Source organism: Lactuca virosa, chromosome 6 (assembly GCF_052849685.1).
Source record: "Lactuca virosa cultivar CGN04683 chromosome 6, Lactuca_virosa_CGN04683_v6, whole genome shotgun sequence".
NCBI classification, from domain to species: Eukaryota; Viridiplantae; Streptophyta; class Magnoliopsida; order Asterales; family Asteraceae; genus Lactuca; species Lactuca virosa.
In genome coordinates this window covers 1,851,416-1,862,585 of record NC_136431.1, presented here as the reverse complement: position 1 = coordinate 1,862,585, position 11,170 = coordinate 1,851,416, and the positions used below count along the sequence as shown (strand labels likewise).

The 11,170-nt window shown below is 33.0% G+C and overlaps 1 protein-coding gene across 1 annotated transcript; it reads right to left on the bottom strand.

Moving 5' to 3' along the window:
• Positions 1 to 7,542: 7,542 nt before the first annotated feature.
• On the bottom strand, positions 7,543 to 8,848 carry LOC145122423 (transcription factor bHLH148-like). The gene is made up of 2 exons (XM_079058028.1): positions 8,703 to 8,848; positions 7,543 to 8,459 (listed from the first exon to the last, which is right to left on the bottom strand). Exon 2 carries the CDS (start codon positions 8,370 to 8,372, stop codon positions 7,671 to 7,673), a length of 702 nt encoding a protein of 233 aa, XP_078914154.1. The 5' UTR covers positions 8,373 to 8,459; positions 8,703 to 8,848; the 3' UTR covers positions 7,543 to 7,670.
• Positions 8,849 to 11,170: the final 2,322 nt, after the last annotated feature.

Genomic DNA, 11,170 nt, shown 5'->3' with positions numbered 1-11,170 from the left:
TACTTAATCGATTAAGTACTTAAGTGGTAGTAGATGAATGCTTCATGAAATGATCAAATAGAAACGATGTGGCAGGTAGCAAATGGAAAACTCTATTTTCTGGGTTTTGCTCACCCTCAGCCTCCACCAGCCTCCTTGAGATCTGAGAAACCCTAATTTCCTTCCTGCATCTTTTAAACCCTTTTTGGTGTTCCTTGAAGTCTTTGAAGAAAGCAAGAACAAGAAGTGAGCTAAGATTCAACAAGCAAGTCCTCATCCTATGTGCTAGCACTCTTCTGGACCTTTATAAGTGTCCAAGACTCAATTTTTATCATGATAGGTTGTTAGATCTTGAGTTTTGTCCCTAAATCTTCATGTTCTTATTGGTTGGGTGGTGAGATTTCATAAAGTTTGCAACTTTATGAATCTCTGGAACATTTGGCATGATTTTTAGTTTGGATCTGAAGTTTAGTGGGTTTTGAGCCATGCATAAGATTTCTATGGAAAAACTCTTATTTTGCCTCATTATGGCTTCAAGACATACATTGGACATGCATGTCTATAAAGCACCAACTTTTATGATGGTTTTGATATTAGAAACCCTTCTGGAGCAAATGAGCTAAAGACTTTTTGTAATAAGTTCTTAATGGATGAAGTCATGTCTTATTTAGCCTTTTTGGAACCAAGGGTTTGAGATTTTGAACTTTTGGATGGTCTTAACGGGTAAAGTTGGAAACTTTATCCTTCTAGACCTTATTTCGGACCAGATCTAACCTTTAAAGCTCTTAGGATAGAGGAAAAGATCTTAACCCATTAAGTTTGTTGAAAACCCAGTGTACATAACGTGGCATAAGGTCGCCACGACATGGCGACTGGGAAAATCGCAACTGTCTGGTTGTTTAAGAAACACGTCGTGGCCATGGGTGGCTACGGCATGACGGTTGAGTAAAGTCAACGTTGAGCATTGACTTTGACCATTGACTTTTGACTTGAGTTGACTTTTGGTCAAAATTCTAGTTTTGGAAGAAAATCTAACGGCTTATCTAGTATAGCTGTATAGGTGGTGTGTAGCATCAGTATTTTGGCAGTGAGAGTAGTAGCAGTTGGGCATTGACTGAGAAGTGAGTCTTCTCACCATACTTGTGGGTCAAAGGCACCAATGTTGGACCACTGATTTGTATATGTAGGATGTATGTGTCTATGTGACTATTACTGGTATGATTATATGCTGTATGCAATGAGCCAATCCAGGCTCGGAGTCATTATGGACTCAGGGTTGATACAGACCTGATGTAGCTACGTGTTGTTACATGGAGTCATTATGGACTCGGGGTTGATATGGACCCAACACAGCCACATGTTATATATATATATATATATATATATATATATATATATATATATATATATATATATATATATATATATATATATATATATATATATATATATATATATATATATTATGTGGTATTATAGGGATACTCACTAAGCTTTGTGCTTACAGTTTGTTTTTGTGGTTTCAGGTACTTCCAGTACGAAAGGGAAGGGTCCCGCATGATGGCACAACATCCCCCTCATGATTGCGCACTTATGATTACTTTTCTTCTGATGATTTTGATATTTTGTATCATGGTTGACTTTGAGACATATGATGTATGAAATAAATGATTTTTAAAACGAAAAATGTTATCACTGTTTTTAGGGTGCTACACAAATTCGATGTTAGGGGAGACCGGTAATATTCCGTGGTTATCTACAAAGAAAAAAAGCATATCGCATATTTGACATCAAAGATAAGAAAGTTATTGTATCAAGGGATGTGGAATTCGTTGAAAATCATTTACCTTTCCTTATTTGAAATCGCAACTTGAGAACACACAAACGAATAACATGGATTTCCTCAGAAAAGATTACCAGTGAGACAATATAGAGAAAAGAGTGAATGATGAACCACAAGAATATGAACCACAAAATAATACAGAAGAAAACGTGAATGAACAAAATGATGAAGAAGATAGTCTTGAAATTAATCATAGCCTAGGTTTCGAAGATGGACATCATGAAAATAGTGATGAAAATGAAACTGACAGCAACATAGAATTGCCCAGACGACAAATAACTTGAACTCAACCAAAGCACTTAGAAGATTTTATTGTTGATCTGCCATCATCGATAAACCACACACCACCAACAGCTAATCGGCAACCTTCGATGGTACATCCTATTGCTAACTTTATTTCTTATAGTAGTTTCTCTGAGTCACACAATGCGTTTCTGGCGGCAATCGATTCAACAATGAGCTAAAATATTTCAATCAAGCCATGCAGGATGAAAACTGGATAAAAGCAATTGGGAAGAAGGTAAAGGCACTTGAAGATAATGAAACTGGACTCTCGAAGAACTACTAAAAGGAAAACGTGCCATAGACTCAAAATGGGTCTATAAAAATCAAATACAAGCCTAATGGAGAAATAGAGAGATACAAAGCATGTCTCATCGCGAAGGGTTTCACATAACAAGAAGGAGTAGATTTTCACGACACTTTTGCACTGGTTGGTAAGCTTGTCAGGTACGAAGTCTTCTTGCTGTTGCCACAAAGAAAAATTGGATAATTTATCAACATGACGTCAATAGCACATTTTTTCATGGGGTCTAAGAGAAGAAGTGTATATGAAAAATACCTCAAGGCTTCACAAAGAAAGGAGATACAAGGGTATGCAGATTACAAAAGTCCTTATATGGATTTAAGCAAGCCTCCCGCAACTGGTATCAAAAGTTTACACAAGCTTTATTAACTTTAAATTTTAAGCAATCTCGTGTCGATCATTCCCTATTTATTTGTAAGCAAAAGGAAATTTTTTGTTGCGCTTATCTACGTAGATGATTTGATAATAGTCGAGAATGACCTGATAAAAATACAAGAGATAAAAGACCATCTCAACAAGATGTTTAGCATCAAAGATCTTGGACCATTGAAGTACTTCTTAGGAATAGAGGTGGCAAGGAATGGTGATGGCATTGGTTCTAAGTCAACAAAAATATGTTTTAGACATCCTTAAAGTTAGCAGATTGGAAGGTTGTCGACCAAGCACCTTTTCCATGGAGCAGATTCTAAAGTTAGACAAATATGAAGACAACCCACGTATTGACGCAAGCCAGTATAGAAGACTCATAGGGAGATTACTTTATCTCCAAGTCACAAGACCTGATGTAGCCTATGCAGTGAATATCTTAAGCCAATTTATCTCAGATCCTAGACATAAACACTTGGATTCGGCTCATAAGGTTAGCACTACTTAAAGGTAACACCAGGACAAGATGTTTTCTTTCAAAAAACTGGGGGTTTAAAATTTGTCTCTTATTGTGATGCAAATTGGTTAGGATGTGCATACACATGACGGTCACGGACTGGGTACCTTGTTCTTATAGGAGGAGCACCTATCTTTTGGAAGACAAAGAAGCATTTTGTAGTTTCCCGTTCTTCAGCTGAAGCAGAGTATATGGAAATGGCTACTACAGTTAGTGAAATCATCTGGCTATGATGGTTATTGAAGGATCTGGATGTCTATCCTGCTGGACCCACGCTTTTACATTGTGACAATCAGGCTGCCAGAGATATCACTAATAATCCAGTCTTCCACGCGAGAACTAAGCACGTAGAAATGGATTGTTATTTTGTGCGCGAACAAATAGAATCTAAAGAAATCAAAACCATTAGTGTCAACACCACCGATCAGATTGCTGACCTTTTTACCAAAGCTTTAGGAACTCAATGGCTTTAGGTTCTACTGAACAAGTTGGGCATTCGAAATCTGCACGCTCCAACTTGAGGGGGGGAGTAAAGGAAATATAACATTCCTTATTTAATTAGCCTAAGTCAGTTCTGGTTTCTTTAATATATCATGACTCTTTTAATTTTCTTGTTGATCAAGGTCTCTTCTTGTATATAAACGATTGAGCTGCTGAATAAAAAGTTTTTCTGATTAAATCATCAAAACTTTCACATTTTTTACTCTTTGAAAAAGGGAAGAAGCAATAACCCTACTTATGTATTTATTTGGTTATGCGTTTTATGGCAATTTTAGTGTTATATATTATTCGTTGAATGTCCTTTCAGTTATCGTAATTTGTTTGTCATCATCAAAACAAGAAAGATATTTGTTTGTGGGGAAAATGACTTACCAGGATAATTATCTTTGTCTCTTTGTTCACATTTAGACAACTTCCTTTTTTATACACATTTGACCATTGAACTTGTTATATTTGTTCACATATTACCATTGTCACCAGCTATAGCAGGTGGCAGTAGTAATATGTAAACATATTTAACAAGTTAAATGATCAAATGTATACAAGAAAAGAAAATTGTCTAAATGTGAACAAAGCAAAAAGTTCATTACCGTGATAAGTCATTTTCCTCACTTTCAATTGCGATTTTATTTTTCATATTTTTTTGTATTATTTTTTTTAAACGTTACTTTTAAAGTATCCATAATGCCCTAAATATTAATTAAATATTGATTAATTCTAAACTTTACTTTTTAATTAATAAATATGTTTTTGTTTTGTGAAATATTTTATATAGCCTCTTATATTTTTTTTCTTTTGTTTTTAAGCATATACAATATTTTTAAAGTAATAGTATCTAACAATAAAATTAAATAAATTAAATATGTAACAATCAGTATGAATGTTCTTTTTAAAAAAATATTACGTAACAAATAAAAGACAGAAGAAAATTCTATATAATGTAAATGTTTTAAAATTATTACAACTTTCTAATGTACTTCTTAATTAGAAGTTTATAAACTTTTAATTTTTTAATATAACGTTTTAAACATGTTGTAAAAGAAACTATTAAATTGTCATACAAAATATGTGAAACACTTTAAAAATGTTGTAAAAGAAAGTTTACAAATAATTGTATGAAAGTTATAAAAACAGTTGTATGAAAATATAAAAAAAAGTTAAAAACTTGTAAGAGAAATTTAAAACATTTATAAAATATTTGGTTTAAAATCATTTGTATTAAAATTATATGAAAGTATAAAAAATGTTTAAAAAAACTTATAAGCAAAGTTTAAAACATTGTATTAGAAAAACCTATAGGAAAAAATATCATAAAAATGTTGTGAGAAATTATAAAAAGTTTTAAGAAATTTGTAAAAAAAAAATTGCTCATATTTAGACAACTTTCTTTTTTTGTACACATCTGACCATTGAACTTTTTAAATGTGTTCACATATTACCATTTTCACCAACTAAAAAAAAATTGTCTAAACGTGAACAAAACGAAAAAATAATTACTTTGACAAGTCATTTTCCCTTTGTTTGTGTATTTGAACATTTTTAGTTACAAACGAGAAAGATTGGAGTTGAGTAGCTTTAAAGTTCTAAAAGAAATTCGAACACTTCTAACAAAAAATGGGACAAAGCTTTGTTTAAAGTTCAGATTTTATCAACAATGATTCAAAATGTTTTGACAATAATTTACCCAAATATAACACAAATTTTATCAACAATGATTCAAAATGTTTTGACAATAATTTACCCAAATATAACACACATTTAAGGCATCTCCAATGGTTAACCTATATCATGACTTAAAATAACTGACAACTCGTCATTCTATAAAAATTAAGTACTAATAAAATGATCTCTCCAATGGTAAACTCTTTCAATAGTTTTTTTTTCTTAAATTTAACTAAATTACCCTCATTTGTCTAAAGTATTCTATAAAGAACCCTCTCATTTAATTAATCATTTTTAAACATACATCATACCTATAATGTCACTACAAATGAAAATATTTATATAATCTTTATGAAATTCATATTTTATAAATAAAATATCATTAAATATTTGATAAAAATAATTAATTAGTAAAGAAATAACAATAAATTAAAACTAAAATATGGTTATGGGGATGAAATGATATATAACTAAAGAAGAAGAGCTTAGATGTATAAAACTTTAAACTATATTGAATTATTATCACTCAATATATATTGATATATTGAATGTTCAATAAAAAAAAGAACAAAAAAACTATTTGTTCTAATGGTAATAACTAATAATAATAACTAATAAGTGTTCAAATTAATAATAATAATAATAAACTAATAGTAATAAGCTTTAAAAAAACTCTTATCGCAGATGCTTTTAGATTGCTTCTACTTACTCATGTACTCCTAAGTATCTTTAATAAGTATGATAATTGTTCATAAATAGAATTTTACATTTTTATCTTTCAATAATTATGATAATTGTTCGTATATGAAGTTTTAAATACAACACAAAAATACTAATTTACTCTTTGTTCAAATATTTATATATTATTGGCGATCCTTCTTTTTGAACAGTAAAGAAATATATAAAATAGAAGCTAACGAGGTGGTAAGGAAAATACAAAGTACAAACAATGATTACATGTTCACTCCAGCCCTCTCAAACTCCCTCTTTTGTTTTACATTTACATTATGTTCCATAATTTAGCTTATTTTTTGTGATTATTGCAATTTAAAATGTACTAAGATCATTAAAAGTTGCTTATCAACTAGTGTATAAGCTCATTTTTCAATAAATTAGTTGAGATAATTCATTGATAAATTAATTTATAACTAAAAATTAGTTTTTCAGCTAACATCACAGACACAGTCTTACGTTAAAAAAAAAATAATAATTAAGATTTAATTACAATTCTATTTAACGATACGAGTAATTTAATGTTATCATAAATATAAAAACACATCTAACGACTCATATATGTGACAAATTATGTGATGCGGTAGAATGGCTTATTATTTGTCATGTAACCATATTGTATTTGAAAAAAAGAAAAACGATAATATTAGCTATGAAAAGTTGAAAATATGAGTATCCTAATATACAATGAAAAGATGAAAAGAAGAAAGAAAGAAAGAAAAGATGCACATGGCACCATGAATACCACTACCCATATCTCTGACTATAGGAACTTGGATTCACAGAAGATAAATAAATGCTTGCACCATCTCTTTTTTTTTTTTTTTTACTAAAAGAACCCCAACTACCTTCCAATGAACAAAACAAAACAATCTCACTAACAATTCAATTATAATTAACATCAGTTAATACATTCTCTAATAATTAACATCAATTAATACATGTTTGGAATTTATGATTTATTTCCTCTTTAACCGTAAAGAATTATACAAAAAATAAATGATAATTCTTTTTGTATCAACTATGAAAATGAATTTTGACCTTTTATTATATATCTTAATGACCACTAAAATCTTTTTATTAAGTCATTGTTGATACTTAAATTATTAGGTTAAAGCTGTATTTGACAAGTTATAACTAGTTTATCAACTAATTTTAATTAAACGTTATTTTTTATCTGTTAATTTATAAGTTTAAAATTAATGTTTCAGTTACTCATTCAAACAAAACTTAAATATCAAATTTTACGAAACAAAAAAAATTGATTGGAATATCTTGAAATTATTATTTTTTTATCAAATGTTTTGACTGGTGTAAATGAGTATGATGAATATCGTATATACTGATAAAAAAAAGTAAAAAGGGTAACAAGAAAATAACAAATAAAAGAAGAGAATGTATTTTAACAGTGACAGTAAAAAAAGAGAAAGGAAAAAAAAAAAAAAACAAAATAGGAAAATAGAAAGACTGAGAGGGTATCGCTATCACAAGTTGGGTGGTGGCCGGCTAAAACTATCGGCGCCGGAGACGGGTGTAGAACTGGATCCACCGGAGAGAAGGTTAACGAGAGCAGCCATGGCTCTAACCTGCATCTCAAGAGCTGGGATATAATCAGTCGCTTCTTCTAATACAACCGGCAACGATTGTTTCCGGCAACCGGGAACTAAGCCTCCGAGCACACGCGTTTTCCGTTGAACGGCCGGCAAGTTCCTTGTTTTCAACCTCAATATACTCACTCTCGGTTTCTTTACCCGGCTATTGCCGGTCGCCGTCGCAACCATTCCTCTCTGTCTTCTGTTACTCTTCATGAATTTAAGTTTGAGTTTATTTGTGAGGATCGCACGGCTCCATCGTGTACGGCCTTTCGCCGTGACGGCAAGGACTCGGTCAGCGGCCTCACGGACGGCGCGTCCGCGGCCGGGAGATTTAGTAGGAGAAGTGCCGGTACCGATACCGGAGGTCTGTCGGACTTGACGGAGAGCTTGAAGGAGTTTCGAGCTGTAAACTTGCTGTTGAACTTCCGATTTCCATGGCGTAATATGATTGTTACAGGAATTCAAGTTCTGACTGATCTGATTAACACTAGATTGCCTTTGGATTTTCTTTCTCTTTCTCCTTTTCGATGAATCACGTGCTCTGTCTGTGTTGTTCGTTACCGGATTCGGAATCAACGTTGACGACGCCATAAACAGATAAACCGTTTTTCAATTGATCTTAATCTGGATCAATTATGGCACAAACAGAATTTAACCTCCGCTGACCACAATCACTTCCTGTAGATTAGATTCAAACTAAATCATGTCAGAAAACAAGAATAAGCCATTCGAATCAACAAAGAACATACAGATTCGCACCGGAAATAAATAAACAGATTCCATCAGATATTTTTTTTTTTTTTTTAAGATCAATCTAGATCCTTCAAAGTTCATAATCAAAAAATCAAACATAAACTACGATTAAACTGATAAACACAATCACCAGTCAATGATTAAAATCGAGTTATCAAGAATTATTACCTTTAGGAAGTTGTCTGAGAGCAATTGGAGTATTGAAATGAATGGATTATGAATTTACAGACGTATAATTGGAAGAAAGATACAGAGAGGGGAGGGGGTGGTGGGATTTAAAGGAAGAAGAAGGGGAGTAGGAATCACATGGAAGCACGCCTTGGCCAGTTCTTTAAAATCCCATATGTAAACTTTCAGTTCCACCCCTCCCACGTTCGTTGCTCTACGTTTTGGGGCCCCCATTTTTGTTTTTTTATATTTTGGTAGTGGTGACATGGACCCATTTCGCATTAGGTTGCCTAAACGACCATCGTCTTTATACAAATAAATATTATATAAAATCGAATGCAAGGTTTTTTCATGACATTGTTTGAAAATTATTAATAAATCAAGTATTATTCGAAAGTTGATCAAACTATTGAAAATTGGAATTTGTCACAAACTTTTTATAGTTAATATGGTTAGTAAGATTTGAGACGTAGATTTAGAAGGGTTCAATTTATGTTATATTCTTTTGGGGTTATTTTTGTTCACCAATTTATAACAACAAATATGATTCTTAAAGTTATAGGAATTAGAGAGATATTAAGCTACTTGTCATACCATCAAATTATAGTAGAAAACTTTAGAGGCTAGGATGTATAGTGTTACGAGTGTTTTAAAAAGCCTATTTGGTTTCATTACTGGAAGGTTGATTACTGAGTGTTTTAAAAAGCCTATTTGGTTTCATTACTGGAAGGTTGATTACTGAGACGATCTACCTCTTTAGAAGTCTTATAGACAATTTTAAAAAATAAATATGGTTCTACATATAATGTTCATCGACATAAAGAAGACATATGATAGAGTACCATGAAATATGATATGTCATGGTTATACGTGATTTATATTGTCGATCTATGACTTGTGTTTAGACCCCAATTGGAGACATTGAGTTGTTCCGTTATATATTAGGCTTGATCAGCTCTCACCCAATATATCTTTGCCTTGGTCTTGGGCAAGATGTCTCACCAAAACCAAAGGAAGTGCCTTCACGTATGTTTTTTTGCCAATAACATTGTCTTGGTGACCGAGTCTAGGATGAAGTTGAATGTATGGTTAGACACCTTCAAATCAATACTCGAATACAAAGGGTTACAGATCAAAATTGGTAAACAAATTATCTTTAGCGCAAATCTAATGGTGAGATGAATGATGAAGGAATATATGTAAGTATATAGGAGCAAACTTATTACATCCCTATTTTCCAAAACCAAAAAATAAAAATAAAAATAAGAAAAATTCTTTACGCTTTAAAAATCATAATATCTTTGTTTGCATAAAATCCCGGTATAAAAAAACATTTTGCAGAAACTGTCTCGTTTTATTAAAATATCTTGAGTAAAAGATGTTGTTTCAAAACACAAAACCCTAAGGATGTCATAATCAATACTGTAACATCCCAAAAATTTCAACAATTTTAAACTTTTCAAAACGATCATTTTACTAATAAAATGTTTACAAAAATAGTGTTCTCAAAACAGTATTTGAAAATCAGTGCCTCCCAAGATCAACGACATAAAATCAGGATGTGTACGGTCACGCCTTCGTCTTGCCACGAACCTCTGAAACACCTGAAACCATAAACCAAAAACTATAAACACAAAGCTTAGTGAGTTTCCTCCAAAGTACCACCACACAAACATATAACATATACCAACAAACAGCATGCATATAGGGCCTTCAGCATGACTGGAACGCCCCACCAGCCTGCAGTCCATCTGGAACGCCCACAGAGCCTTCAGTGTGACTGGAACGCCCCACCGGCCAACAGTCAATCTGGTACGCTCACAGAACCTTCAGCATGACTGGTACGCCTCACCGGGCCTTCAGCCTATCTGGAACCTTCTCTGGGCCTTCGGCCTGACTGGTACGCCCCACTGGCCTTCAGTCCATCCGAGATGCCCTGGGTATGTTGGTCTTCAGCACATAACAGGACTGCCTCAACCCAACCACACACAACATGTCAACATATACATATCCAAAACACATATAATCCCAGTAAACCATAACAACATATCGATATAAACATTACCGGGTTTGTTGACTGACAACACAAAGCAGTACAGTCTCAACCCACCCACACCACGACGACATATACATAGCTAAACATATAACTAGTCAACAGACAATCAGGCAGATCTTACAGATCATTAAGCATAGCATCATCCTATATACTAGGATATAGATCTATTAGATCCCTACAACATACCACCATGCGATAAACCAGGATAACAATCCAATGTGCCGTGGTGCCTTCGACATGTAAGCACAGTGAGGAAGAATCACCTCGCACTGTCGAATCATACATACGATCCCTGGCTGCTGGCTGATAGATCCCCGAACCAAAAGTAACAAGACAAAACCCTATCACAGCTGATTCCACGAATAATCTCTGACTGCAGATCCGCTATAATCCACGCGCTATCAAATACCAA

What these genes read in the sequence shown, in the direction of transcription:
- LOC145122423 (XM_079058028.1), bottom strand. Translation starts at nt 8,372, where the DNA reads ATGGCGTCGTCAACGTTGATTCCGAATCCGGTAACGAACAACACAGAC.